This window comes from Rissa tridactyla, chromosome 3, assembly GCF_028500815.1.
Source record: "Rissa tridactyla isolate bRisTri1 chromosome 3, bRisTri1.patW.cur.20221130, whole genome shotgun sequence".
Lineage (NCBI taxonomy): Eukaryota > Metazoa > Chordata > Aves > Charadriiformes > Laridae > Rissa > Rissa tridactyla.
Window position 1 is genome coordinate 63,843,993 of NC_071468.1, and position 27,624 is coordinate 63,871,616.

The 27,624-nt window shown below is 38.5% G+C and overlaps 1 protein-coding gene across 16 annotated transcripts; it reads left to right on the forward strand.

Moving 5' to 3' along the window:
* Positions 1-1,308: 1,308 nt before the first annotated feature.
* BCLAF1 (BCL2 associated transcription factor 1) lies at positions 1,309-27,624 on the forward strand. Of its 16 annotated transcripts, XM_054194248.1 has the most exons (15): positions 1,839-1,992; positions 7,486-7,624; positions 8,681-8,754; positions 9,846-9,938; positions 10,836-10,959; positions 11,837-12,742; positions 14,197-14,868; positions 14,980-15,149; positions 17,896-18,001; positions 18,941-19,025; positions 19,732-19,907; positions 21,047-21,227; positions 24,741-24,887; positions 26,898-27,107; positions 27,253-27,624. In XM_054194248.1, the coding sequence occupies exons 5-15, from the start codon at positions 10,856-10,858 to the stop codon at positions 27,256-27,258; spliced, it is 2,763 nt and encodes a 920-aa protein (XP_054050223.1). In that variant the 5' UTR covers positions 1,839-1,992; positions 7,486-7,624; positions 8,681-8,754; positions 9,846-9,938; positions 10,836-10,855; the 3' UTR covers positions 27,259-27,624. The 16 variants fall into 16 exon arrangements, 14 of the variants coding, with proteins under 14 accessions (XP_054050227.1, XP_054050220.1, XP_054050218.1 ...); XM_054194245.1 differs by lacking the exons at positions 1,839-1,992; positions 7,486-7,624 and adding an exon at positions 1,316-1,496; XM_054194243.1 differs by lacking the exons at positions 1,839-1,992; positions 9,846-9,938 and adding an exon at positions 1,317-1,496.

Here is a 27,624-nt window from a genome sequence, read left to right on the forward strand (position 1 = left end):
AATTTTGAACAAACTGTATCTAAAAGGAAACATCTGAACTTTTGCGATACAAATTACCACCCAAAGGCAGGGCATCGAGTATTTGAAGAAGTATACCAGCTCGTAGGACAGCGGTGAAGGGAGATCTGACAGGTTGTGTTTCATAGACAATACCTTTAGAAAACCACTGGTACGATGTGTTTCAAGGCACAGGCGCACATCCTGATGTTTTTGCTAACAAGGGGCTGCACTGAAGCGTCACACTGCCTATAGCTCAAACGTCAAATTCTCGATAAAATGAGGTGTGAACAAAACTCGAAGCAACTTGCACTATTTGCCATTAGGCAAATATATTTGAAATAACAAAAATATATTTGCAAGAAGTTTCACGTGATAGGTTTGGGTTTTTTTTTGCTTTTTCTTCTGGGCCCGTAATATGTTGCCTTAAATACAATGGAGAACTGAAAGAGTAGAAGTGACCACCCTTTCTGTCCCAATAAGATACACCTGACATACCTCAGAAAATAAAGGAGAGCTCTCCATCACTGAAGGGAAATGACACGAGCATCGCACAGGTCTTCAGAACTGTTAAGAACTATGTGTGTGTGTGCAGCCAAATCCCAACAATCCTGGAAACCTTACTGGCCCTAGCAAACTGGCTTCCTCCCACAAGTGCGTTGTGAAGCAACCTCCACATTAATAGTGTTTTAGTGTTGGTTACAGCAAAAACTGTAGCATGAGCTGCACTTTAAGCTACAGGTTAGTTACCCCTGCATAAAGGAAAAAGCTTAAAAGGTGGAGAGATGGAATTGTGTGTCTCTCAACGCCAGGCTGATCATCAGTTAACCACAACTGGTCAAAACTAACAACTTTCAGTGTATATGTTTCAGCACCAGCCACTCATTGGTTGCTGCCTCCATAGAGGACCATGCTTAAAGAACTTACTAGCCGAAAGAAATAGATCTAAGAAGTACATTACTGTCTCTATGCAGCAAACAGCAAATCAGCATCTGGGGATTATGCCTGTTTCCCATTTTCCATGCCTTTTTCCTCCATCAGTTGATTTTGTCAGCCTCCCAGTCATTGTCCCCTGAATTTAAAAACTGTTAAAATTGTGCTTCTTTTCTTGCCTTTTTTTTTTTTATTTATAGGACTTTTTTTCTTGCCTCAGAAATAACATACATTAGCCTTTTAAAAAATTAGCTGCGTAAGATTTGAGTAGTGTAAGTTTTAGGAGTTATTCAGGCCACACACATCTTTGTGCACCGGTCGACGCTGCTCACCCGCAGCCTTTTTGCTGCGCTTTTTTTTGGGTGGTTGAAACTCGGGCCCGCGTCACACTCGCACCTGCTGCAAAAGCTGCTGCAGTAAAGCGCGGCCGCGCCGCGATCCCCTTCCTGCTGCGCGGGGGCATCGGGAGCCAATGCCGCTGGGCGGTGATCCGCTGGCCGGGCTCCGCCGTACACATCGGCCCTTCCACGCACCTCCTGTGGATGGACGCGCACCCCGCCCGACAGGTAACTAGGCGGCGGCCCGGCCCGGGGGGAGAGCGGGGGAAGGCCTCGACCCCCTCGGATCGCTCTTCGGGGAAGGAGAGGAGAAAAGGCGGCAGCTTTTAGTCGGGGAGTGGGGCAGGAGGAGAGAGCTGAAGCCGGCGGGGCACGGAGCCGTAGAGCAGGGTCGGGGGGCGTAGAGCTGGGACACGCCGCTCCCCCGGGACCGCAGGCCCTGGGGCAGCCTACAGTTGGCCGTTAACGCCGCGGGCCGCCATCTTCCTTGCGGACGGCTACCCAAAACCAAGATGGCGGGCGGGCTGTGAGGGGTGCCGGCCTTTCCCCGGGCCGGAAGTGACGTAGCCGCGGCGGCGGCCGCCTCCCCCCCACCTCCCCGCTCTCTATGGTGTTTTTTTTTCCCTTTTTCCCTTTGGGCCCCGCGTCTTTTCCTCCGGCGAGTCGGGAAATGCCTGCCGCGCTGCCGTAAGGGAGTGGGGCCGCCGGCAGTTCCGCCCGCCAGGTGAGGAAGGGTGAGGGAGGTGAAAGGGGCCGCGGCGGGGGGAGTGGGTTGGCGGGACCCCGATGGTGTGCGGAGCCGCGGCCGAGGAGGGGCAAAATGGCGGGGGGAGGCTGAGGGGGACCAGCCCCCTTCCCCCCCCCCCGCCGCTGCCCGCGCGCGTCGCGCCGTCCCGCCCTTCTCCGCCGCGTGACCTGGGCGCTCCGCAGCCATTATCCTCCATCCCCCCCCGGCCTCTCTCCGCGCCAGGCCCCGGGGCGACGGGCCCGGCCCCCCCGCTCCTCCGGGGAGGGGCCCGGTGGCCACCGCCACCCCCCTGACGCGGGCCATCGCCGCCACCGCCGCTTTCTGCGGGAGTCGGGCCGAGGCGGCGTCACTCCTCCCTGGGCCTGGACGGCGCCCCCGGGGAACGAAGGTAGAGAGGGAAGGGGAGGCGGCGGCGGAGCTGCCTTGAGGTGGTTCGCGGCTTCTGGAAGGCCGCCGGGGGTGGGGGGGGGGTGGGAGGGAATGGGCGGTCTGCCCCGCTGGGCCTCTACCCTGGCCGACCTGGGCTTTGCAGCCTTTCCGCCCTCCCTGTGGGAGATAGGCCCGAGGGGATCGCCGTGCAGCACCGGTTACAGGGCCATAAAATCTCCCCGTTATCCCCGCGGGCGCGACAGTGAGGAGGGAAATGTTGCCGGAGTGAAAGGATGCTTCCCGGTATTGGATCAGCCTGTACGCTCGTTAGAGGAACTTCCCTTCGGGCGTGACTGCGGTTCAAGCGTTTGTGCCCTGAGTACTCTGCTCCTGCTTGCCTCCCCGCGCGTTAACTGCCCTGTTCAGAAATGACCGCAAAAGCCCGTGGGGGGCTGGGGTGGGCTTTATGCCCCTTGCTGAAAGGGGCTATTATGTTCTGGGTGATGATCACACTGTAGGATACAGCCTTTGCAGGATCTTGTCCTTTATTTCTCCTTTGCTTTGTAAACCTCCTACTTTTTGCCTTTAGTTTTCTGATGAAAATTAGATTCTTTTGTGTGTGTCATGGTGATCCTTTACCAAGTCAGTACTAACTTGTCACTTTTTTATCTCTGAGATCAAACTTTTACCTTAACAGTAGAAGTTAAATTTTACTACGCTAAGACCCAGGGGCATGCAAAACAAAAGAGTTTTTGAAACTGCAAGTAGTCACTGCTTGAGTAATGGTTGCATATTATAAATACATAAAAACATCCCTTAGAATAGTTGTTTTCAGTGTGGGAAGAATTGATTAAAGAGCGTGGGGTTCCAGGAAAATGCTGTCTAGCTGTTGTCTTTCTCCTCCTTCCTCCTCTTTCTTCTCTCTGATAATATCATTGCTGTAGACAAAAGTGGGGAAAATAAGAAGGGGTAAAGGCTCTGGCAGCTTCTTGTGGCAGGGAGGGTAGGAATTGCTTCCTCCCACTCCTCCCTTTTGATACTGAGTGACGGGCTGTGCTGAATAGCAGGAAGAGGTTTAATGTGTTACATATATCAGTACTTGGGGCGTGACTGCCTTTCTCGTGAGCGCTGGTTCCATGGCTTGAGCAAGGCTTCAGTGGGCCTGGCTGTAAGGAGCCGTTCCTCAGGTGAAGGCTGTGGCTGAGGGACTCTTTCTCGGGGGAAGGGGGAAACGGGGCCGAGGGCGGGCGGAGCATGGGGAGGGGCCTGTTGCCATTGGGGATGCAGAAAACTTGGAGTGGTTGTAGTAGAAAGGGTCAGCAGGGAGCTGTTGTTTGGAGCTAGGGTGCAGGTATGTGGATGGATTAGATTTAGGCTGGTTGTCAAGGAGAGATTGTGGTGTAGGGGTTTGAGGAATGCCAGAGAACCTTTGAGGTTTGTTTAAAAGTAGTGGAGGTAGGTGAAGGAAACTACTGAAGAAAGTAAGCCTTAGGGTTAGAACTGTATTCAGTTTATCCGTGTGAGAGTTTCCTCCCAAAGGTATTCTGAAAAAGTGCATTGCTGTCTTGTTCATTGTGCTGGCACTGGCCTCCATGCAGCCTTATGCTAAATGGAATCTGGGAGATGATGTGGCTAAAAAGTCAGCTTTGTCTTTTCGAACAGAATAGTTTCTTTCTGGATCAGTTCACTGCTCCAGCTCACCAATCACCTGTACGAATACCAGTCTTGGAACAATTCAGGGAGGGAAGATAGCCTTTTCTGTAGCAGCATGCTCAGAGTTTATGGAAAAGAGATTGTGTAAACCACTGTGTAAAGGGATATGAAAACACGGTGCTTAAAACACAAACCAAAAAAAACCGACCAAGAATGTCTAGTCAAAACAATGTGTATCCAAAAGCATGCTGATACCTTTTTGTGTATTGACAAAATTCTTAGAAACAGTCACTTTGATTTCTGTGTTTTTAGTTAGAGGAGAAACATGCTTTTGTTTGCCAATAGTATCACATAAAAGAACAGCAACCAATCATATGATGGTTTTGTAAAGCTGGTTTTACTGTTACGAGGATGCTGGGTTTTGACTTCATAGAAAACAATATAAAATATTTGCAAATTAAGAAATGAATAAATTAGGAAAAAAAGCCGTTGTATGTTTTACTGTTCCAGTTGACTTTTCATGCTGTGATTCTTACATGGCTCTGTTTTGTCTTTGTGTGGATATTATGAAGATAATATTATATAGCTAGAATATAAAATAGGGAGAAAATATGCTTCCCAGCTCTTTCTTTGTACATTCCAAGATAGTTTGGGCAAATTTGCTATGGTATTTTAGTATTTGTAGGGTTCTAGTCATTGATGATCTTAGTGATACGGGTTTACAGTCACTAAAAAAATGCATTCTATTCTTATTTGTAATGTGTCACTGCGAAGTTTGCGTGCATTAAAAAAAAAGGGGGTGATGGTAAAGAATGGATAAGAAACCATGGCAGATGTACAAGTACTGAATAGATGTCTTGCAGATGCCTCACAATAAGACTGACTTTCTTTAATTCAGCGTATGTATTATGAGAGAATGTTAAATATTCTGTGGGATTTCTTGAAGGTTGTCCTATCCCCTTTTGTTTTATCCTGCTTGTGTAATCCTCATTTCTTTTGAAGCCTGAATCTCTGAATGAAAATGTATTTTGGCAACAGCTTGTGAATTACTTTAACAAGATTTTGATTTAAATCTTCCTGACAGCTTTCAAGTAATGCTTAAGCAAGAGAAATGTAGACTACTAAATAACTATAAATGAAGTATAGCTAAAATAATAAAGGGAAGAGGAAGCAGTGTTTTGCTAGTGTAAGTGGGGATAACTGTCCTAAAATGTCTTCAGAAACTTCCACGTGGTGTAGGACTTGTAAAATGTCTTAACATGTACGTTGCATCTGCAGTCTGTGTATTCTGAGAAAACTTTAACATCAGTGGTGTAGTACAGACTCTTTAATGTTTAAGAGGAAACTGGAAAGACTTTTTTTGTCCTTCATTTTTCTTTTAAACATAGCAAATGCTAACAGTGATATTTACTTCCTCATTATTGTGTTGCTTGCAGTGGGATAAGCCTGATTCTGTTGTGTATCTTGTTTTTGCTTCATGGTCAAGCTTGCTGGCTGAGACTGATTTAAGATGCCCAAAGATCCTGCTGTTACGTTGTTAAGAAACTTTACTTGACTCTGTCTTTGGTCATGAATGTGACTCGGTATCTGACGGGTGGTGGACTATGCAGTTTTTAAAAATGTCTAGGTTTCTGTGTTAAGATTTGGTTGTTTAGGGGTGAGGTTTGTTGTTGTGTGTGTGTGTTTTTGTTTGGTTTTGTCATTGGTTTTTTTTGTTTGTGGCTTTTTTTTTTTTTAAGCTGCTTGTAAGTACTGTTGTTTGTTGCCGATGACTTTGCCAAGCTAGTTTCAGGGAAGCTTTAAAATTGCAGTGCTCCCAAAAGAAGCAGTCTTGCCTGCCTGCTACTGCAACTTCCCTGTGTTGGCCCAAACATTCGTGGGGCTGTGTCATGAACCATATTGGAAAAATCATTTGTATTGCAACTAATCCAGGTGGTCCATACATTTTCTGATCTAATTCACTATGTGGCTGCAGAAATACTTGCGCTGGCATAAGGGAGAAGATCATCAGGAATATAAGGAAACAAAGGATAGGAGAGATGGGATGTTTCATTAAACTAATAGTGCCGACTTATTCTGCTTTAAAGTACTGTGGCACTACAGCAGCTGCCTTTGTAATTGCCAGATTTTCTAACACAGGAGTGAAATGATTGAGAGTCAAGCGTCTCTTTTCCCATAATTAAGGCAGAAAGAAAGGGAAAAAGAAACTTGAGTTGCAGAAAGCCTGTGGATTATGGCCCTGGTGTTTCAGGCATAGCCCATGTTCCTAGCAGTCGTGGTCCTCTCTCGAAAATACTTGATGTTAGTGATGACATTGTGCGTCATCACCTTTGGCAGACTCTGGGTCTCTTCTGAGACTAGTTCAGAGATAAGCTTCATGCACCGAAGAGAAGGCTAACTAGTCATTTGATTTAGTGATTGATGTTGTGTAGCAATATATGATGTTGCACCTCTTTTTCATTGTTCTTTACCGCTTGTGCCCTTACTTGACATGGTATAGCCACTACAGACTGACAATGAGCATGAGAAGAGGCTGTGGGTGATATTGTTTGATACCGTGAAACAATATTTTGTGATTGTGATGCTTTCAGGAGAATGTGTACTTTATCTGCAAAAGTGTGAAGTGTGTAGAAGCTTACTGTTATAAAGGAGCTGTTTTCTTATGTATTTCTGTATCTACCACTATTCTTCTCTAAATTAGCTTTAATAGAGGTTAATCAAATTTCAGATTCTTGCATATTGTAAGAATATTTACACAGACAAATCTTTATTCAAAAACAGTTATGTAGTCTTTTCACTTCTGTTCCTAAGTATGAGAGTTGTTTGGAAAAGGGGATTTTGTGTGTCAAGCTTTTACCCAGTACAGTTAAATGGAAACAAAAGCTGCAAATAGTTGAGTTTTTTTAATTCAATATTTAAGGTTTTCTATTCAAAACTCTTTTATTTTAAAATTTTATATCTCTACTCTTCTTTAAAAAAAAAAAAGTGAATGAGAAGGATAGCAAATATATATTTTAGCTGCTAGGGTTAGATATATCCAATGGCTGTTTGAAAAAAAAAACAAAACAAAACACAAAACAGTGTGGTTACTTCTCACCTTTGCCAGTTGCTAGAAAACATTCCGAAAACTGTGCGGAACTGACTGCCAGAGTTTGAGCTGTAGTAATTTAAGATCTTGTCTTCTGCCTAGAGGTTTTAAAGGTGAAGTAACTATCTTGTTCTATATCCCGAGGATCTAAAGACTTGTCTAAATTAGCATTTTGAATTTCAGCTAACACCAACAGATTGTTTTTAAAACTCGGAAGTAGAGATGATTTAAATATTGATTTAAAAATCTCAGAATGAACTTCAACCATTTAGTGGAAGTTTGTATTGCTTTTTCTGTACTAGACTTCTGAATGCCTTAATTAACCTTTGCTAGCTAATACCATCTCGCCTTTTGTCTAGACAAGATCTGAAATGGTCCGATACACTACTGTGCTCCTTCAGAGACTCATGCTTGCTGATGATGAGAAGTAAAAACTTAATCTTATTAAAGCATATATTTTGTAGAAATTGGAAATATCTTGGTCACTACTAGTGAATGGTAAGTGGACTTTTGAAAGCAGTGTTTATGAACAGAAGTGCTACATTTCTTCTTTTAGATAAGGAAAACGTTAAAAAAACCTGTGAACAAGTGTGAGAGGGTCATTTAGGAGAAATGGATGTCTTCCTGGCTATGGCTTTAATGAATAAATTGTGGAGATGCAGAATTTCTGGGAGATCTATCCCATCTGTAATGAATTAGACAAAATTCTGAATTGCTTGAGTGGGCTTGGAAAGTTTGCTTAATGTTGAGTTGGACTACAAATGTATACATAGTCTTAAGGCTTTGAGGTAATTAAAAGCTGAGGCCAGTGAAAAGTTTGTACTTCTGAGGCTGAATTCATGATTACAATTATGCTTTTTTTCTGTAGACGCTTATTTTTGAAGAAGGAGATGTTGGTTATTTAGGTAAACTCATACACATATGCATTTTAAACAAGAAGGTTAAACAGAGTAATGTTTGTATAAATGTTGCAAAGAAACCTAAAGGTAAAGCTTTTGCTGTTGTTCTAAGTTCTTGTCCCAAATTTTTTTCCAAAAAAGATGATTCCAGTTAAGTGCAAAGCTGTATGTTAGAGTTCAGACTGGTCTAACAGTTTGCCACTGTCCTTTTTGCCCCTTCATCCTGGCTGCATGCTCTTCTTCCCCCCATAATCCAGCTCTGGTACTGGTTTGCCCCATCATTAAGCCAGTTCAATAACCTAGCCATATGAAAGTGATTTCTGGGTTTCAAGAGCCTGCTCACTGAAGGACCTGAAGGGTGTCAGGGCTGTTGTGAAGGTGAGGGTAGTGCATTATACAGCCCTGCAAGCGAGGCTAAAGGAGGAGTGATATGTATGGGAGGGGAGCTGGATTTGCCCCTTAGGCAGTGGCTAGCTCTTGAGCTGCTCCAGTCTTAACATACAGCTTCACTGAGTCCAAGAGTAAATTTGCCATTTCCTGTGTGTTGTGTCTTTTCATGATAAACAGATAATGTTTGAACCCATTTAAGCAAAAGGTATTACCTGCCCTTTAGTAAAAGTTCATGTCTTTGACCATCTCTTTTTCTGTTCTATAGGGATCAGTATTGCTGAAAGCACAAATAGACAGTTTTGAAATAAGTACTTCATTGGCACCAACTGACAGTTTGAGGTAAGATTAACTTAGTTCTATTTTTAAATGTTCTGACTGAACCCAGCCATTTAAAATGAGAATTGATTTTGTTTTCTTAAAATTAATGCTTGCAATAAGAAACTAAAATATGTAAAACTTTTTGAAATTAGCTTCCCTATTGTGACTTGTACATAGAATGCAAATGTATAAATGTTATTGTTGAACACAGGGAAAATAAAACAGATTTCCTTTACAGCTGAGATTGGGTTGTATTATAAACTTATTGGTCATCTGAAGTTTGGTCTGAAAATTACTTAATAGGAAAAAAACCTGTTTTTTTGCTATCACTTTTGCAAAATTGGTATGCTTCATGTCTTACAACAGTTTAAAAACTCTAAATTTATGTTGCCTGTGAGTAGACAAGAATAAGAGGTTATAAGCCATTTTCTGTGAGTTTAATTGAAGTCAATGAATTAAAAACCATCTTCTGAGTATAAGTTATGTAAATTTGCCTTTTAATGGAAGGAGCCAATAAAAGACAGCATTCAACATATTATTCTTCTCCAAGGTAAAAGAATCTTTTCTTAGTTAAATGGAAAACTAGTTTAGGTTGAAATTAATTTTTTGCTGGGTTAGTTGCAGATGAGGTTACATCTCTTTGGGGCCATGCAAGCTCTTGTGCTACTGTGGTGGGGAAAGTCATACGGGGCAGGAGGGACTAGTTGATAGGGGAACAGTTGGTCTACTTTTTTCTTTTAGGTTCGCTTATATGTGTCTAAAATTTCTGATTTTTTTTTTAAACTTTAAATTAAGCTCTAATGCTGTTTATTTGTCTTTACATAATTGGAATATCACCCAGGTAACAAGAAAGATTATATAAAGTACCTTGTGACATAAAGTGCTTGTTGTGTTGAGCTTGTATTTTCAGTACGGTAATTTTAGGCTTTCATGCTTATTTGCAATACAAAAGCTGAATGTCTGTTTTTTCCATTTTTGTTTTAATTATTCTTAAACAATGATAATGATAGATATTGAGCATACAAAGGCCTGAAAATGTGTAGTTATTTGTCTACAGTTTATATTCAGGTTGTCTAATGTGACCCTTTTTTTCCTTTTTTTTTTTTTTTAAGCTGGGCAATTTCAAAAGAAAATGGTAATGGGTCAAAGTTTTTATTAATTAAATTGGGGATTTTTAGCTACTGATCTGAAAAGAAAAGGAAAAGGTGTGTATTTTTTTTTATGGTTAGCACTAATTAATTCTAAATATTTATTATGACTGTACATAAGAAGAAATGATAGTTTATTATGAGTTTCTTTTAGGATTCATTGCTTTAAAATCAATTGCAGTTTTCATAGCTTAATTTGAGCTTAAAAATGTTTAATTCTGTTGGAAGCCATATTATTTAACCAGCTGTTAAAATTTTTAAGTTGGCCATGCATTTTACATGTAGTTTAAAAAAGCAATGTTAACCTAAAAAGATGCACGGTGGGCATATTGACCGATGGAAAATCGGATCAGAGTGATTAGCTTTAGTACATGCGTTTAAGAGAAATAATACCCCTGGCTCAAACTAACAACTGCTGGACAGAATACTTCAGGGCTTTTTCTTTGCTTGTGTAAAAGGTACATTGTAGGGGACTATAAAGCCCTTCCAGAGAAGGACTGGTGCAGTGGAAATGCAAGGAAACGATAAACCGCACAAATAGCAAGAATTTTGTTTTAAAATATATTAAAACATGTAATTGTCCAGACGCACGTGTTTCTTGCCTTAATTTGCAGAAATGTTTTTTTCTGTCACTTCCTCTCTCCTTCTACAGGATTAGTTTGCAATTAAATCTGGAAACCCTTTAACTGTTATACTTTATCTTTTGAGACAAACTGTGTGCACTGTAGCTAAGTTAAATTCTTTAAAATGTGGTTGAGCTTTTAATTTGCGAATAAATGTACTCATACTGTCTTCAAAGTTCTTTTTGTTTAGGAATTGCTATAAATCTTTCTAATATTGTCATTTTAGTATATAAAAACTTTGTTCATTTTTGTGATTTACATGGATTCTAAATAGTTGCTTCCTTTTTTTTTTTTTTTCCCCCCTCCCCTCACCACTTTTTCTTTTGGGAAGGAGTATATCTACTGGGAAAGATGGGTCGATCTAACTCTAGATCGCATTCTTCAAGATCGAAGTCCAGATCTCAGTCCAGTTCTAGGTCGAGATCCAGATCACATTCTAGAAAAAAGAGATACAGGTAAATTGGTGTCTACTGCATGAAAAGTTGGTTTAGTATATTAGTTTTTGTCTAGAAATTATCTTTGGCTTGCATGATGCTGTGGCAAAAGTGAGCCTGGGATCTTATTTCGTTTTAAGGCGGTAGGCAAATTCTGCTTTGAATGTAATTTCTATTACTTTGATTGTTTAATACTTGGCTGTTTTTTTCTGTATCTCAAGATAGTTTCAGGATGCCAATGGTTCTTTGTGATTGTGGCTTGTTTGATTCTCCCCTTCCCCTTCACATGATGTTTTCTTTGTCCAGTCTTGTTCTGTGTGATTTGTTCTGTATTTCTCATGTGACTTTTCAGATCTGCAGTAACTTAAGGCTTCAGCAGATAAGCTTTGCTATGTCTTATGTTCTCAGTTGCCTCCAGCCTTTTCCTCATCTTTCTTCCTAGTGGACATTGCCATCTCCCATAAAAGAAGTGATTGAATTGAATGTTTACTGCCTCATCAGCTGCTGTCTGCAGGCTGGCATATTAAACTGGGAGTCATGTAACTTCATGTTCCAGGCTGTGAACCGTATTGGCCAAGGAACTGAATGCCATGTTCCAGCATGGTGATAATCTGTAATAAAATGGCTGGGGCAGGCCACTGAGGCTGGTAACGTCTTAATGACGTGATGCTGAAGTCTAAGTTTCACAGTCCTTAGGAGTATAGACATGTCTATTATAATCCTTTGAGACAGAAATAATAAATATAGATAGATTGTAGAAGTTACTTTAAGACCATTAGTCCTCTTCTTTCACCATTCTGACTGCATTTGAGAAATATAGCATTTAGTGTCAAGGCACTTTTTTTTTTTTTCCAAATTCTCCAATTGTCAAATGTTAATGTTTGCTTTTTAATTTTAGTTCTAGGTCTCGGTCAAGGACATACTCGCGATCTCGCAGCAGGGATCGTGTTTATTCTAGAGATTATCGCAGAGATTACAGAAATAATAGAGGAATGAGACGTCCCTATGGTTACAGAGGAAGAGGTAGAGGGTATTATCAAGGAGGAGGTGGTAGATACCATCGTGGAGGTTATAGGCCTGTCTGGAACCGAAGACACTCCCGAAGCCCTAGGCGTGGCCGTTCACGTTCCAGAAGTCCAAAACGAAGGTCTGTGTCTTCCCAGAGGTCCCGGAGCAGATCTCGTCGATCTTACAGATCTTCCAGGTCCCCGAGGTCCTCTTCATCTCGTTCTTCATCCCCATACAGCAAATCACCTGTCTCTTCCAAAAGACGTGCGTCTCTGGAAAAGCAGGCAAAGAAAACTGAAGGGGCTCCTTTGCAAGATAGCCCTTTGAAAAATAAATCACAAGATGAACAGAAAGATACATTTGAACATGACCCATCAGAGTCTCTTGACGATTTTAACAAATCATCAGCAGCTTCTGGCGACATTTGGCCTGGCCTTTCAGCGTATGATAACAGTCCAAGGTCACCCCATAGTCCTTCTATTGCCACCCCACCTAGTCAGAGTTCATCTTGCTCTGATGCCCCTTTGCTTAGTACAGCCCATTCAGCAAAGGACACACCTCAACATTCCCATTCCATTCAGCATAGTCCTGAGAGGTCTGGCTCTGGTTCTCTTGGAAATGGTTCTAGCCGTTATAGTCCTTCTCAGAATAGCCCATTGCATCACGTCCCTTCAAGGAGAAGCCCTGCAAAGACAATCCCATCACAGAGTGCTCCCCGTGAGGAGGCTCGAGTGCGGTCATTTTATCCTGAGGGTGGCGAACAGGAGACTGCAAAAGGTGGAAAGTTTGTGAAAAGGTAAGAATTAATTTAGAAGCCTAATGTTGCCTCTTAAAATGCTGTCTGTTACAGAGTTTTGAGAAGATCATTGCTGTGCCTTGAAAAATGCAATATGGAATACTATGGAATAAATATTACTAACTTTAGTCTGGTTGGAATTGAGCGTGAAACATATGCCTTTTCCTCCTAAGATGCTTCACGTTTTTGGCTGTTGGATAGTGGAGATAGGGACATGTATTCTAGAGGAAAAATTGGTTTGTGCTTTTCGATTACGGTATATTTCTTATACTCCATTTTAAGTTGGAATAGTGCATCAGACTTACTTCAAGTATTTTGAAATTTTAATACTTCATGTATTTTGAAATGCAAATCTTGTGGAAGCCTAAAAATGGAGATATTGTACAATGATTTCTTTGTTAACATAAGCAGAGTCCGTTGCTAATTGTGTCGTGCAATATGACAACTTTGATGCTTTGACTAACATTAAGTATAAAAGAGGGTAGGTCTTGGAACATAATTCTCTTGATGTGAAGGACAACATATTTAAAGTTGAATGTATATTTTCCAATTAACATAAAATTCCCAAATTTGCTCTTCAAATGTTTGATTCAGTAGTAATTTTTAAAAGCTGCAAAAATCTTACTGACATTAGACTGTTCCTTTCTAATGTGACTTGTACTTCAGTGAATTTCTTATAGAACGAATTATAGAGCAAAGCTGTGACTATGCTATATAGTTTTGATTGTAGACTTCTAAATTAATTTTTCCAGTTAGTGATTTATTATGTAAAAAATATGCTGCTTAGAAGATCAAAAATACAACTTCCCCTGGGTTAGATGTATTGGAGTTGGTGAACGTATTAGGACCTATGTGAAAATAGTGTATAGATAAGGCAGTGGCTGAAATAATTGGTAAGTGTGTCTCTGTGTTTAGGAGAGCTGGGTTTTGAAGGTTCTCTTCTTGTACACAATATAGTGACTGCATTAAGCCTGCGTCAGATTTTGGAATTCTCTTAGAAATGTGCAGTATCTTGAAAACCATTCACTTTCTTTTTAATGGTGCTCCTCTTCACTTAAAGAAATAAAAAAATGAATTGCAATCTGAATTATCAAATTTCATTTGAATTTGGTGGAAAAAATGACTTGTGTAAGAGAATCTAAAACTGGGTACCAATTAAGAAAGAACAAACAACCCACTACTCTTTTTTTTTTTTTTTTTTTTTTTTAATAAACTCAAGCAGAGAATTTCTAGGTGTTCTTCAGAAAGGCATTATATACTGCAGATGCCTCCAGTAGTGCATAAATGACAGTGGGTACAGTATTAATGGTGTGTGAAGCATTGCATGCTGAAGTTTAATTGCTCAGAGGAATGTGTTTTCTTCTTCTTGGTGTGGAATTGACACAAAAGAGGAATGCAAGTGAACTGGAATGAATGCAATCCAGAGTTACCAGTCTCTTCTTTGCTATCCACAGGTACACAGATGAAGAGTCTAGAGTATACCTGCTTGATAGGGGTAATACCAGGGAGAAGGAGGCCCAGAAGGAGAGAGGATCAGAAAAAGGGAGGACAGAGGGAGAAAGGGAATGGGAGGAACAGGAAACTTTAGATTTTTTCGTTGATAAAGAGACTGGTAAAGAAAAGTTTAATGACTCTGAAGGGGAGGACACAGAGGAGACAGAGGATTACAGACAGTTCAGAAAGTCTGTCCTGGCAGATCAGGGTAAAAATTTTCCTACTGCATCTCACCGGAATGCTGAGGAGGAAGGAACCAAATACAAATCTAAAATATCAATCAAGGGCAATAGAGAGAGCGATGGATTTAGAGATGAGAAAAGTTATAAGCTTAAAGAGACTGGCTATGTAGTGGAAAGGCCTAGTGCAACAAAAGATAAGCACAAGGAAGAAGACAAGAGTTCTGAGAGACTAATGATGAAGAAAGAAACTCAGTCACCTGAGCAGGTAAAGTCTGAAAAGCTCAAAGAACTCTTTGATTACAGTCCCCCTCTACACAAGAATCTGGATGCGAGAGAAAAATCCACCTTCAGAGAGGAGAGCCCACTTAGGATCAAAATGATAGCCAGTGACTCCCATCGTCCTGAAGTTAAACTCAAAATGGCACCGGTACCTCTTGATGATTCCAATAGGTAAATTATTCCACTTTACAGTGTGGTTCTCCACCTGCCTGTGGTCATTCATCTTTATTTAAACTAGTGGTTTCTTTTTGTGTGTCTTTTTTTGTTGTTGATGCATTTTAGACCTGCTTCCTTGACTAAAGACAGGCTGCTTGCTAGCACACTTGTCCATTCCGTCAAGAAGGAGCAAGAGTTCCGATCCATCTTTGACCACATTAAGTTGCCCCAGGCCAGCAAAAGCACGTCAGAGTCATTTATTCAGCACATTGTGTCCTTGGTTCATCATGTCAAAGGTATGTATTCAGTTTATCATACCGAGTATACGTCTTACAACTTCATTTAAACCTGTTTGCTATATCTAGTACAGGAATATTTCAGCTCTCTTTTAATGTTGATTTAGTCAGACTTCCTTCCTTTTGAGGTGCATGTAAAAATAATTAGAAAAATAATAGCCAAAGAAGCTAGAATAAAAAAAACCAAACAACCCAAGCAATGCAGAGCATAATAGTAGTTATACTATGTTTCTGGGTAAATTTTTGAGCCTACGTAGCATATAAAGTGTGAAATTGTTTTTATTTTATTTTTTCCTCAGTGTGATTTAAACATCCTACATTAGTCAATCTTTTCTTATTTAGTTTTATGTTAATGGCTCTAACATACAATTTTATATTAAGTGGTGCAACATGGGTTTACAGATGTCCTTTGCACTGTAAATACTATGGCAGTCCTTTTGGAGCACCCCAGCGCTCATTTTCAGGTTCTTATTGGAAGGGGTTTTCTTGTCTCAAAATAATGAGATTTAAGAAAAAAGTGTACTCTAAATTATACTAAATACACTCAGATATGTCATTTTATTCCTGTTTGACAGTATTGTAGTGCTGGAGACAGGACTTTCAGGAACTTGGCAGTGGCTTAATAACCCTCCATTAAATTAATTATACACTAATTTTTTTCTGATTTAACAGTAGTGTCTGTTGCTTACTATAAACACCCCAAAACCCCCAACCAACTAACCAACAACAAAAAAAAAACCCCAAAATAAAAACCCACCAAAACATAAACCCAAACTATCAAAGTAGATGTATTTCATTTAGGTCACATATCCCGTCAAAGTTTTCTGATGGAAAAATAGATAATTCCTTAAAATCCCTTGAGGATATCTAGAGAGTTCTTTAAATCCTCTTTTTCCCTATAGCATTTACTTTATTTCACTGGGCTGTTGTCTTGTTCTTGTGTTTAATTTACTGAGATAATAAGGAGGAGTTTGCTGTTGAAAATAATGTTGCTGTATCATCACGCAAAGGGGGAATGTGGAAATGCTTAATTAGGTGACCAGTTTCAGCGTATCTGTCTGTAAGCATTGTTTTTTAAGATGTTTTAGTTTCTAAAATTGCAAAGACTTGCGTGCTTAAAAGTCTCATTTTGTTGGCAAAATTCAGATAACTTAAGGACAAACATTTTCCTGTATTTTCAATTACTTATAAAGAAGAAAGTAATAGCCAACAATAATATATTATGCTAATGTATTAGATTAAAAAAATTCTTACTCGGTCACCTGTTTAGAGTATAATGATCTTTGTTGTAAAAGTATCTATTTTATTGATATGTAAAGAGATTTAAAGCTCAATCCAGTGAGAGCTTCTGTAAGTTTTTGCTTGTGTGGTACATATGTAGGCTGTAGGTGAAACAATATTCCTGAAAATCTCACATGTTGATCACAGAATAGACTGTTTTTCTGTAAACTTTTATATGTTAAAGTACCTGGTAAATGTAACAACAGCCTATCTGGTCAAGTTATTAGAATATGTGCAGTTATGGTTGTTTATGAAAGCAGAACCTCTCTTTAAGTTTCAGATTTACTGTGGTCTGTGATCAGATTTTAGTAACTCTTTTGAGAAATTTACATTATGTTCATTATTGGTGTGATGCGACCAGTCTGAACAGCTCTTTATTAATGTAGAGCTGAAAATGCCCAGTGATGTTTTCTTTTTCATTGTAACTAGGTCCTGGAATGTGTTTTGAAATGGCAAAATCCATGTTACAAAAATAAAATAGCTGTTGAAAGATACAGATGCCAAACAGGCAAAGTTGAACCTTCTGTCTTCCTGGCAAAAATGGCATAAAAACAGAGTTGCTAGCTCAAATTCCTGTGTTTGATGGAATTATGATTGAGGCACTACCCTTGTAGTGGCCGTTTCAAGTTTTAATGGTTGGTTATGAGACAAATACTGGATGCCGGGCGGTAAGTTGATACAGATGTATGTTGACCTGTTAAGCAGATAGCTTGCTTCATATGTAACATTTCATAGCTCATGACTTTATGTATTTCTATATTACATTTAAACACATTTGTTGAGCTGGTTTAAAAACTGAGTTTTGCTGTTGATAATTTAACTGTCTCTGAAGGAAAGAGAAAATTTGTCAGAGAAGTTGTCAAGTTTGCCAAGATGCCAGATGCTTAAATGAATTTATTTACATATAGGTGTGCTAATTGTCTTGGATCGTTTATCATCACAACTTCAAATCAAGAAATTGTATTCCTTTAAGAAATTATTTGTTAGGTCATTCATGTAGTTATTGGAGCATACACTACTTAAGTTTTTTCACTGAATTAACTCTTATTTTAAGTTAAAGATGAGATGAATAATAAAATGTACTTATCGCAAATATTCATGACTCAGAGTAACTTCGTTTTCTCTTATGGGCAAAGTGTAAAATAACTGTTAAGAAATTGCTCCTTTCTCTTTCATTAGAGGAAAATGTAATCGAAAATGAGCAAGTCCAATCAGTAAATGATGCCTGAATTTGATGTAATACAGTCATGGCATAGTTACAAGTAGACTTGCAGTGATGCTGTGCACTGTTACTTTGTTTGGGTTACAGAATGTGTAAAAATAGGGGAAACACCACATTTGCTTGTCCTGATAGATTTATTGAAAATACTATGTTTTTGCCTGCTACTTGCCTTTCTGTCAGGAGTAAAATACCTGTCAGTTGAATTAAACTAATGAAACAGTGTTTTTCTATTGTAACCAACAGAGCAATACTTCAAGTCAGCTGGAATGACCCTAAATGAGAGGTTCACTGCATATCAAAAAGCTACTGAAGAACACTGCACCCGGCAAAAGAGCCCAGAAATACATAGGTATATGTTAACTGCATACCTAGATGCTTTGTCTTTCGAGAGATTTCTGCTAATATTTCCTTTGAGAACCCGAAATATTTTTTTCTGATCTGTATGGAGTAATTTGTCAATTTCTGTGTAAATGCAAAAACACCAAAAAACCCCACCAAAACCCCTTCTGTAAAGGAGAACTCATCTGAGCCAAGTCAGGCTTCATCTGTGGTTTTGTAGCAGATGTCTTCTCTGCCTCTGTATCTCATTTGGGATATATTTACTTTTCTCACATGCAGTGCTCAAATATTGAAGGGCATATGTCTTGAAGATGAAAAGAAGCCCTGTACACACATCTTTATTCTGCAGAGTGAAATGTTCCATCTCATACTACTTTAGTTTTTGTATGTGTTAATTTACAGCAATTTTTTCAAAAGTCTGAGAGGCTGAAAGGTAAGAAGGTAGGCATGCAGATGTAGTTTCTGATCACATGCTATAATTTTTTGATGCAGTGTACTATATTTGTGTTGCATGTGAGGATATATTATCTCTGTATTTAGTATTCAACTTCTTAAGTTTTCTGAACTGTTAAATATTTTTGACTTTATCGTAAACTATCATAGTGTTGATGATTTCTTGGGGGGGGATGGATTTTCAACTGGCTACATATACTGATCTTTCAAAATGACTCATTAAACATCTTTTTGTATCTTCAAAGCTGTACTTAAAATGTGAAAAATCAAACTACCTGTTTTCTGTATTTGTATTCTGAGCATACTTCACACAGAACAGAACCAAGGTTTCTAATTTTTAGTCTGCTTCTGTATTAAGATGGTGGGGCTTTATGTGCAAAAAGTTTGTTCTACTGCAAAAATGCTGCCTTTCTCAGTTTTCTGTTGAAAAGAAATGTCTGAGCCATTAACAGTCACATACGTGTATGGCAAGACACTGCTTTTATTTTACATTTAGGAGGATTGACATCTCTCCAAGTACCCTGAGGAAGCATACCCGTTTATCAGGTGAAGAGAGAGTCTTTAAAGAAGAAAGTCAAAAAGTACGTTCTAAGTGAATATCCTGTTTGTATTTCTAAACTTTATTGTGTTTCCCTTTAAATTGGACCTTCAACTTTGTGTGTAAAAATACAAAAATAACTTGTATTTATCATAGCTGGAGTACTTGTGTTTAGAACTTTTTTTTTCTCTTTGAATAAAACATGTTACCAAGAAGCCAGTTTATGTTGCATGATTTTGCTATATTGATAATGTGGCATATAAGGTCAAGTCTTCGCCCACCCTTCCTTTCTTCTTGGATGTTTTTTGACCAGTTTTGTGGCACTGAGCTGCTCAAGGACCAAGAATAGAAGTGGGGTGGGAAGTACTGTGGTGGTCAGTGAGTAGTATGGTTGAATTGCAGAGGTGCTTGTGCTCTGTTAAAAACAATTCACCAGAAGAAATGAATACTTTAGCATATTCCCAAACCATGTATTATGGTCTGTCTTCATCAAAAAATAGATATCCCATTGGCTTGACGGGAGGGTTTGTTTGAAACTGAAATTCTTAGCTGCTCTTTTTTTAGATCTAGCCATTGCATGTAAAGGGCGTTCATTTAAAATCAATTTGTGTGGTGAAGAGTTTGTTGAAAAATAGGTAGATTCTATCTTGATGTTTTTGAAAATTGATGCATAACTTGCCTTTTCATTCAGATTCTCTTCTGGCTGTTTCATTTCAAAATTTTGTTCCAAAATACATATTTGTTTACAGGGAGATAAAAAATTAAGGTGCGATTCTGCTGATCTTCGTCATGACATTGACCGACGTAGGAAGGAGCGAAGTAAAGAGCGAGGAGACTCAAAGGGTTCCAGGGAATCCAGTGGGTCAAGAAAGCAGGAGAAAACTCCAAAAGATTACAAGGATTACAAATCTTACAAAGATGACAGGTAAATATTTAGAGTCCCTATATAGGTTTTTAGCTTCTAATTAGCCTTTGTAATTGTAAGCTTAATTGCTTTCAATTTTCAATGTATAATGGAACATTTAAATTTAAACAATTAAAATTATTTGTTTTACAGCAAATATGTATTATCTGTCTTTTACACGGCTTATGGTGGATGAGGACAAAAACTTTGGAATAGCAAGCTAACACTGAAAAAAAAAATGACAAATTAATCTGTCCTATTATCCAGGCTACATCAGGAGGTTGGACTTCAATGCAGTACATTTCTATAAACAGTTTGTGTAAGAACTTTGGTTCGTTATGCTTGATTCCGCACTTTTTCAACTCATAACACCCAGAGTATGAGAATCTTACTGATATTTAGGTTTTAACATGGGTGAGAAGGGGAAATTTAATTTTTGTCTAAAGCCAGTGGGCTGTTTTTAAAGAAAAAAATGTTAGCATGTCTCAGTGGATACTGTGTAGCAGTGGTAAGAGTTACTTCAGGTATGACCTTCTTTGAATAGAATGTTAAAATTTTGTAAATCGGGTCAAATTAATACCACTGTGGGGTTACGAAAATTCTTGCTGTAGGAATTTTTTCCCCCTGCTTTGTACTGGATATACAATGAATTTTTACTTATGCTGCCTGTTTCCCATTTACTTTCTGACTTTGGTATCCACGTTATCTTCCACTGGCTAATTCTGTACAGCCATCTGCATAGGGAAGCCCACACTGTATCTTTTCAACAGTGTGCAAACTGAACTATGTAAAGTCACTGTAAAACTTTGCCTTGAGGGTTTTCTCCCTTCATTTCTGTTTTTCTGCCTCAGAAGAAAGGCAGATCTTAAAAATAACAGAATTGCTTCATGGCATCAAAACCTAGAAAAACTGTATTTGCAGACTGCTGCTTTCCAACTCACTAGCAATAATATACATTTGTGCATTTAAATGTGTAAGAGGAGGCTGGAAAGTGGAACTATACTTCACCTTAGCATCTGAAATACGTAACGTATATGTGACTTTATAACTAGAAAGGGGATAGTTTTTCATAAAATGTAAAGAGACCCCCTTTAGTATAGCATGTTACAGACCATCTAGTACTTTTAAAATAGCACACAGTGTATCTTTTTATTTTTCAGTAAACAAAAAAGAGATCAAGACCGTGCTCGGTCCTCCCCATCTTCCTCCCCATCTTCTTCCTCATCCAGTTCTCGAGAAGAAAAAGATTGCAAGAAGGAAAGAGATGAAGAGTTCAAAACCCACCACGAACAGAAAGAATACTCTGGTTTTGCAGGAGTCAACAGGCCAAGAGGCACCTTTGTAAGTTGCTCTCTTATTCTTCCCCTAAATGATGAACGCTTTGCCAGTAGTAATAATATAACAAATAAAATGAGGAAGAGTTGCAGTGATTAATGTTAGGCAAGACTTCTTTCATAACAGTGATTCTTGAATTCTTTAATCTGGTGTTCCAAACCTGAAAAGCTGTTTTTTTTTTTTTTTTTTTTTCCCTGCACTACCCAGTAGCAGTTAATTGGTGTGTTAGCATGCCATTAGAGAACCTAGCGTGGGGTGGGGAAAAACTATTTCTTGTTTATTCCTTGTTCTTTTGTAATTGTGCTGTTTCCGAACAGGATCTGAAAATTTACCTTTCTGTAAAGATTAAATCTTACGATCTGTTACCTCTTAACTCCCTGCAGGTTCTGTTCTTCCCTGTCATTTTCAGTTTGGTTTTGCCCTCTTTTGTGTGTGATGTCTGCAACTTGTTAAGTAGAGAACGGGACGTAATTAAAAATATACATCAACCTTAAAACAGCTGTATTGAGGAGAGGAGATGGTATACTTGTTATTTTTCAGTTTCTTTGACCTGGACTAGACACAGTGAGCATGAAAGCTCATTAATTTCTGTCTGGAATGTGTTTTAGCATTGTGATTTGGAAAGTGACATATTGAACACTATATTATTCAGAAAAATTTTAAAGTTAAAAATTGCATGTTAATGTAATTACTGATATTTAATTGGGAAATGTAGAAGCATTAGGAAAGACTAGGAATCAGTAAAGGAGGCCTTGAAAAGATAAGGAGTATTTCAAAAAAGAAAAAACAAAACCAAACCACAACAAAAAAAACCTCCAAAACAAAACCACACACCCACAAAAACGCAAGTCCTGTGTTTGCATGGGGAAAAAATGTCAAATAGACTTATGTAACGGGTAGGAGTAATTTCATGCTTTGTCAATAGTTCCACCATGTAGCCTGTAATTAAGACTAAATAATGCAAAAAGGCATTGTTTGGTATAAGTCTGCATTTAATTGTTTGTAGTAGTGTAAAAGAAGTTTTGAACTACTACATGAGGGCGTCTGAAATGCATGTGGGGTGTGCAACACTTGAGTTAAGGTTTGAATCTTCCATCTGAAAAACTGTAGCTACTTAGTACAAAATTCAAAGTTCAAAATTTCTGACACTAAAAATGCATCATTTCCTCTTTTCTTTTTGTTTTTAATTATTCTAAGGAATAGCTATGTGGCATAAATGTGTAAACCCTTGGATGAGGTAGGCATCAAATATGACAATATCAGCACAATTTCTAGCTGTATAAACTAGTGGCACCAAGTTAAAAGTAGAGCTTAAAACCCCCTCTTCTCTCAAAGAGAATCGGTTGAAGAAGACTTATAATTGGTGGAAGCCTTACTGCTTTATAAGGTCAGATTGTACGTATCGTGAAAGAGATGCTACTTTACATGAAATTCAAGTAGATGTGAACTGAAAATTTAATCGACTTCTAACTTAACTACTGGTGACTGCCCGTTCTGACTATGCAGTAATAACTGGTTAATATTCCCCAACAACTTACATGGTCACATACAGGCTTATGTACCAAAGTGTGTGTCTAGCGTAGGAATGTCTTTGTAATTCAGACTAATAGTGGCTTTGTTCCGGTGAATGCTGCTTTGCTTTTGGAGTAAAGAAAATGTTTTGGTTGTGAATCCTCCCCAAAGCAGGAGTCCTTGATATGTATAGAGAGCATAGCTTGCTGGATAGGGGAGACTTTAATGTAAACTAAGCTGTCAATTTCATGCAAATCAGCAATGATTTTTTCACTAATGTATGCTGACAGACTATAAGATTTAATTCTAGGCTTATTGTACATTAAACTTCATGAATAGTTTTGAAGTAGGAACACAGAAATAAGGATAAGTAGAATCTTTTAATGACACTGTCGTTAGTATTCATCTCCTAAAGAATTCTGTGTAACAATTCTGTTTAAAAAGAGTTTTCTCTTTCTGTGGAAAATGTACTTTGTCCTTTTTGTGATCGTCTTTGCAATAAGCCCATAAAGATAACACCATAGTAGACTTCACCTTTCATATTTCTTTGCCTGAAGGGTGACCTGAAGGGGGACAACAACTGTTAATACAGTATGGAGGAAAGCTCTAGATGCTTTTGTTAAAGGGGAACTGATCATAGGACCTAAAACCAGGAAATGCTGATCTCTCTCTTCCCTCCCCAACTCCCCCCACCCTCCAGTCCTGTCATCATTTTGTCTTTACATCTTCTTTTCCTGACACTGTGATAATGCTTGTTGTGCCCTAATTTTGTAAAGGTTTCAAAGCTATTGGAAACAAAGCATGTAGTGTTTCGTCTCACGTACAGTTTTCTTCAGGTGATGGTCTGTCACTTTTCAAGTCATTCTCCAAGCAATTCTTTCTTTTTTTCTTCTTTTTTTTTTTTTTTTTGGACTACAGCATATTGGATAGGTCTTGGGAGCCTTTTATGGATTGTTTTTCAGTCTGTTTTGATTTCAGATTAGTTTTAAAACTGTCCAGCGTAAATTCTGCACTGCAAGTGTTGGAGCTTTATGGAACTGAGTGTGCATAATGCTCTTTCAAGTTAGTTAATTATATCTTTTTTTGGTCTGTGTTCATGGAACGTACTTATTTTTTTAACAAATGAAATTAATTTCCAGTCATGTTTTTGTGCAGTTACTCTGAAGACCCAGTTCTGTGTTTTTAACCAGGCTGGTTTTGGAAATCATGATCTGTAATCACTGCAGTTTTTAGCAGTCCATCTTCCCAGCCTAACCTTTCTTCTCCCCTTAAATGGAGTATATAAGCTCTTGTTTAATGTTTTCTACAAGCTAAAATTTTATATGCTAAGGGAACTTGTTGCTGTGAGACTTTTTAGCGTAACATTTTAAAATCCTTTGAATTCATTATAAAGAACATTTAAAACACTAATTTTCACTTCAAGCATTGCAACTCTGTACCGTACGTATTGTTGATTTTTCTGAGTAAAGAATTTACTCATTTGAAATTGAATTTGGCTTAAAGTACCTTTCTGAATCTCAATTGAAAATGCTTGACTAACACAAAGTGGATATTCTTATTTGAAAACTGCATTGTTTGTATGCATTCTAGAATAATTTTCTCTTAACTGATATGACTGACTCCATAAATGACCTTTCTTTTCCCCCTGACAGTTCTCTCCCTCTTTCAGTCTAGTTTTTCTGTTTATTTATGTCTGTGAGCAGCTTCAGAAGCTTCTTCTGACCTTTTGTTGCAACACGCTGGTTTACCAGCAGCCAAAGGAAATTTCTTTTTGGTGGTTGTGGTTGAATTTATGCCAAGAACTCAAATGTGTTTCAATTAAGTTTAATAGAATCATTATTTCAAAGTGAATGCGTGACTATATTACTTAAGGTAATATGTGAATTTAAAAATGGTTTTACACTTGGAGATACTGTAATCACAGAAAGAGCATTTTCAGTAATAGAGAACTTGAACTCTTCTTTGTGATTTTATGTAAATGGATTAAATGACATTTTGGTTAATCAGTTTCGAATTAGGGGCAGAGGAAGAGCCAGAGGAGTCTTTGCTGGAACAAATACTGGTCCCAGCAACTCAAATACTACTTTTCAGAAGAGACCGAAGGAAGAGGAATGGGATCCTGAATATACCCCAAAAAGCAAGAAATACTTCTTGGTGGGTGTGGAGAACTCGATATCTTATGCATGCTTTTGTTTTTTCAAATTTTCTACAAACGTAGAAGTAGCATGCATGTAGAGACAGGGACTTCAGTTACCTAACCATGAGACTATCAGGGCTGTTGTAGTGCCTGGTTCTACTTCTCTTGCATTTTTCTGCAGCAGGCTGGCAATAATTGAGGCCTGACACAGAATTCATCTCCAAAACTTTCTCATCAGTGAGTGGAGAAGAAAGCAGACTGAGACTAAAATTACTAAAAACAAATTTTAAATCAAAAAGATTTGTACTGTGTTTCCATGGATTTCTGTATGGCATTTGAGCTTTGTCTTAGGTTTGTCTGGAAGTCTGCAAAAGTGAAAGATCAGGAAAATCTGACAGTATTTGTGGATGTATATAGGCTGAGGCTGTTATTAGCAGTCCTTCTGATCTTAGTTGGGTAGGGTGATAGTCCTAAGCAAATCACCTTAGTTTTGATGCCTCTTTTCCCATCTGGATTATGAAAGGAGGACTGTTGATGTAACCACACAGTACTTAGTGTCGTGTACTGACTATGGTAGCCTCTGTTCTAGTTGATTTCCTTAACAATGCAAAGATCTAAGGATACCGTTTCACCATGGAAATGTTGAATAGTAAAGATTAGACCTTCTTTTATAGCATAGCTGTATGTTTTAACAGGTAATCCAAGAAATAATGAAATCACAATTTGGATGTTTATACAAGGAGTTCTCCTCCGTCTCCCCACACATATATAAACTTTTCTGCCCTATAAACATAGAAAGAGGTGTGATCGTATATTCATTAAGAAATTCTGTGATAGCTAGAACAAATAACTAACTGTAGCTATTAAACTTCTTTCTCATCTCTAAAAATGTTTTTAATTAAAAAAAAAAAGCCACCCTTTACCTCTTCTTACAATATATAATTGTTAATAAAATGCTTTATATAGAATCATAGAATTGTTAGGTTGGAAGGGACCTTTCAGATCTTCAAGTCCAACCATCAACCTAACACTGACAAAAACCATCACTAAACCCAGTCCCTCAGCACTGCATTTACCCGTCTTTTAAATACCTCCAGGGATGGCAATTCAACCACTTCCTGGGCAGCCTGTTCCAATGCTTGATAACCCTTTCAATGTAAAAAATTTTCCTAATGTCTAATTTAAACCTCCCCTGGCACAACTTGAGGCCATTTCCTCTTGTCCTATCGCTTGTTACTTGGGAGAAGAGACTGACCCCCACCTCTCTATAACCTCCTTTCAGGTAATTGTAGAGAGCAGGTATATAGATGTGGTATGTGTTTAGTAGTTCAGATTTCTTTCCAAATCACAAGTAAATAAAGTAGATGCTGAAGCAAGTGTACCTCACTCTTCTAAATATAAACCTATTTTATATTAAATAATTGTCTGTAGTGTTCATGTAGTGTACAGAATGATTGTCAAAAAACTTATGTAAGGCTATATATTTGGTAGCAAGACAGCAAATGTTAAGCTTATTAACCAGAGAAACAACTGTTGTTCGTTAATGTCATTTAAACAGTTTAAACTTCATCTGCCCTATGTTGCGCAGGTGAAGCAGGGTTTCTAAAAACTGCCTTCAATTACCTTTCCTTAATAGGTATAAAAACCTCTTATCTCTGCATAAAAATAAAAAATCCCGGCATGTTTCTAGAGCTTCTTCCTTTAAAATCACTGCTTTGTGGGTATTTTCCCCTCAAAACTAGCGAGTAGTTCTTTCTTCTGACTGAAGTGACAGATAACTTAGTTGTTACTCACAAACATTGGAGTAGACCCACAGCTAACAAGGGCTCTTTTAGTTATAGCATCATAAATTGTAAGGATATACTTCACAATGGATCCTACAGATTATGATCTGAACTGTTAAAAAGTTCTCTTAATTGTGGGGTTTTTTTTTCTATGTGTAGTATAAATTTAATATAGAGTAGCAGCATTTAAGGGGGTACATTTGAGAGGTGTTCTAACCCTATTCTTGTCTGGTATTATCATAGCATGATGACAGAGACGATGGTGTGGATTACTGGGCCAAAAGAGGAAGAGGCCGTGGTACTTTCCAGCGTGGCAGAGGGCGTTTTAACTTCAAAAAGTCAGGTAGCAGTCCGAAGTGGACACATGACAAGTATCAAGGGGATGGGATAGTGGAAGATGAAGAAGAAACGATTGAGAATAATGAAGAAAAGGACAGGCGCAAAGAGGAAAAGGTAAACAGTTCAGTGAATTGCAGCTTAGACAATTTGTGTTGCAGTATTCAAGTAATTGTGTGGGTGTGGGGGAGGATCACTTAAAAAGGCTTCAGAGTTTGGTTATTAGCAGTTTACAAGAAAACTGTTTTCTTTTTTTCCACAGGAATAACCCTGGAAGAAAGTTGTAGCTGAAAGAGCAGCTCTTGCACCACCCACACAACATTTTTAATATGTTTTTTTGTTGTCAAATGAATGTAAGCATTTTACTTAAATTTTACTGTTGGAAAGTAGTTTAGAGGGATTGTTTTTGTTTTAAGCCTTTAGAAAAAAATCTTGATATAGTAAACTATGTTAATGATCGTACAGGTAGAAAGTAAAATATTTGTAACAACTTTTAAGAAATTTTACTGTTTGTTATATGCAGTGTAATTCTGCTTTGTCCAAATATATGGTCAAGTACAACTCTAAAAGTTTTGATTCTCCCCTATGTCTGTGTTTTATTCTGAAGTAAACTTACAGCTCTGCACACCTGAAA

Coding starts and splice junctions, on each gene's coding strand:
- BCLAF1 (XM_054194245.1), top strand. CDS start 10,856: ATGGGTCGATCTAACTCTAGATCGCATTCTTCAAGATCGAAGTCCAGA. Junction 10,960..11,836: donor TCTAGAAAAAAGAGATACAG/GTAAATTGGTGT, acceptor TTTTAATTTTAG/TTCTAGGTCTCGGTCAAGGA. Junction 21,228..24,740: donor ACAGGCCAAGAGGCACCTTT/GTAAGTTGCTCT, acceptor TTGGTTAATCAG/TTTCGAATTAGGGGCAGAGG.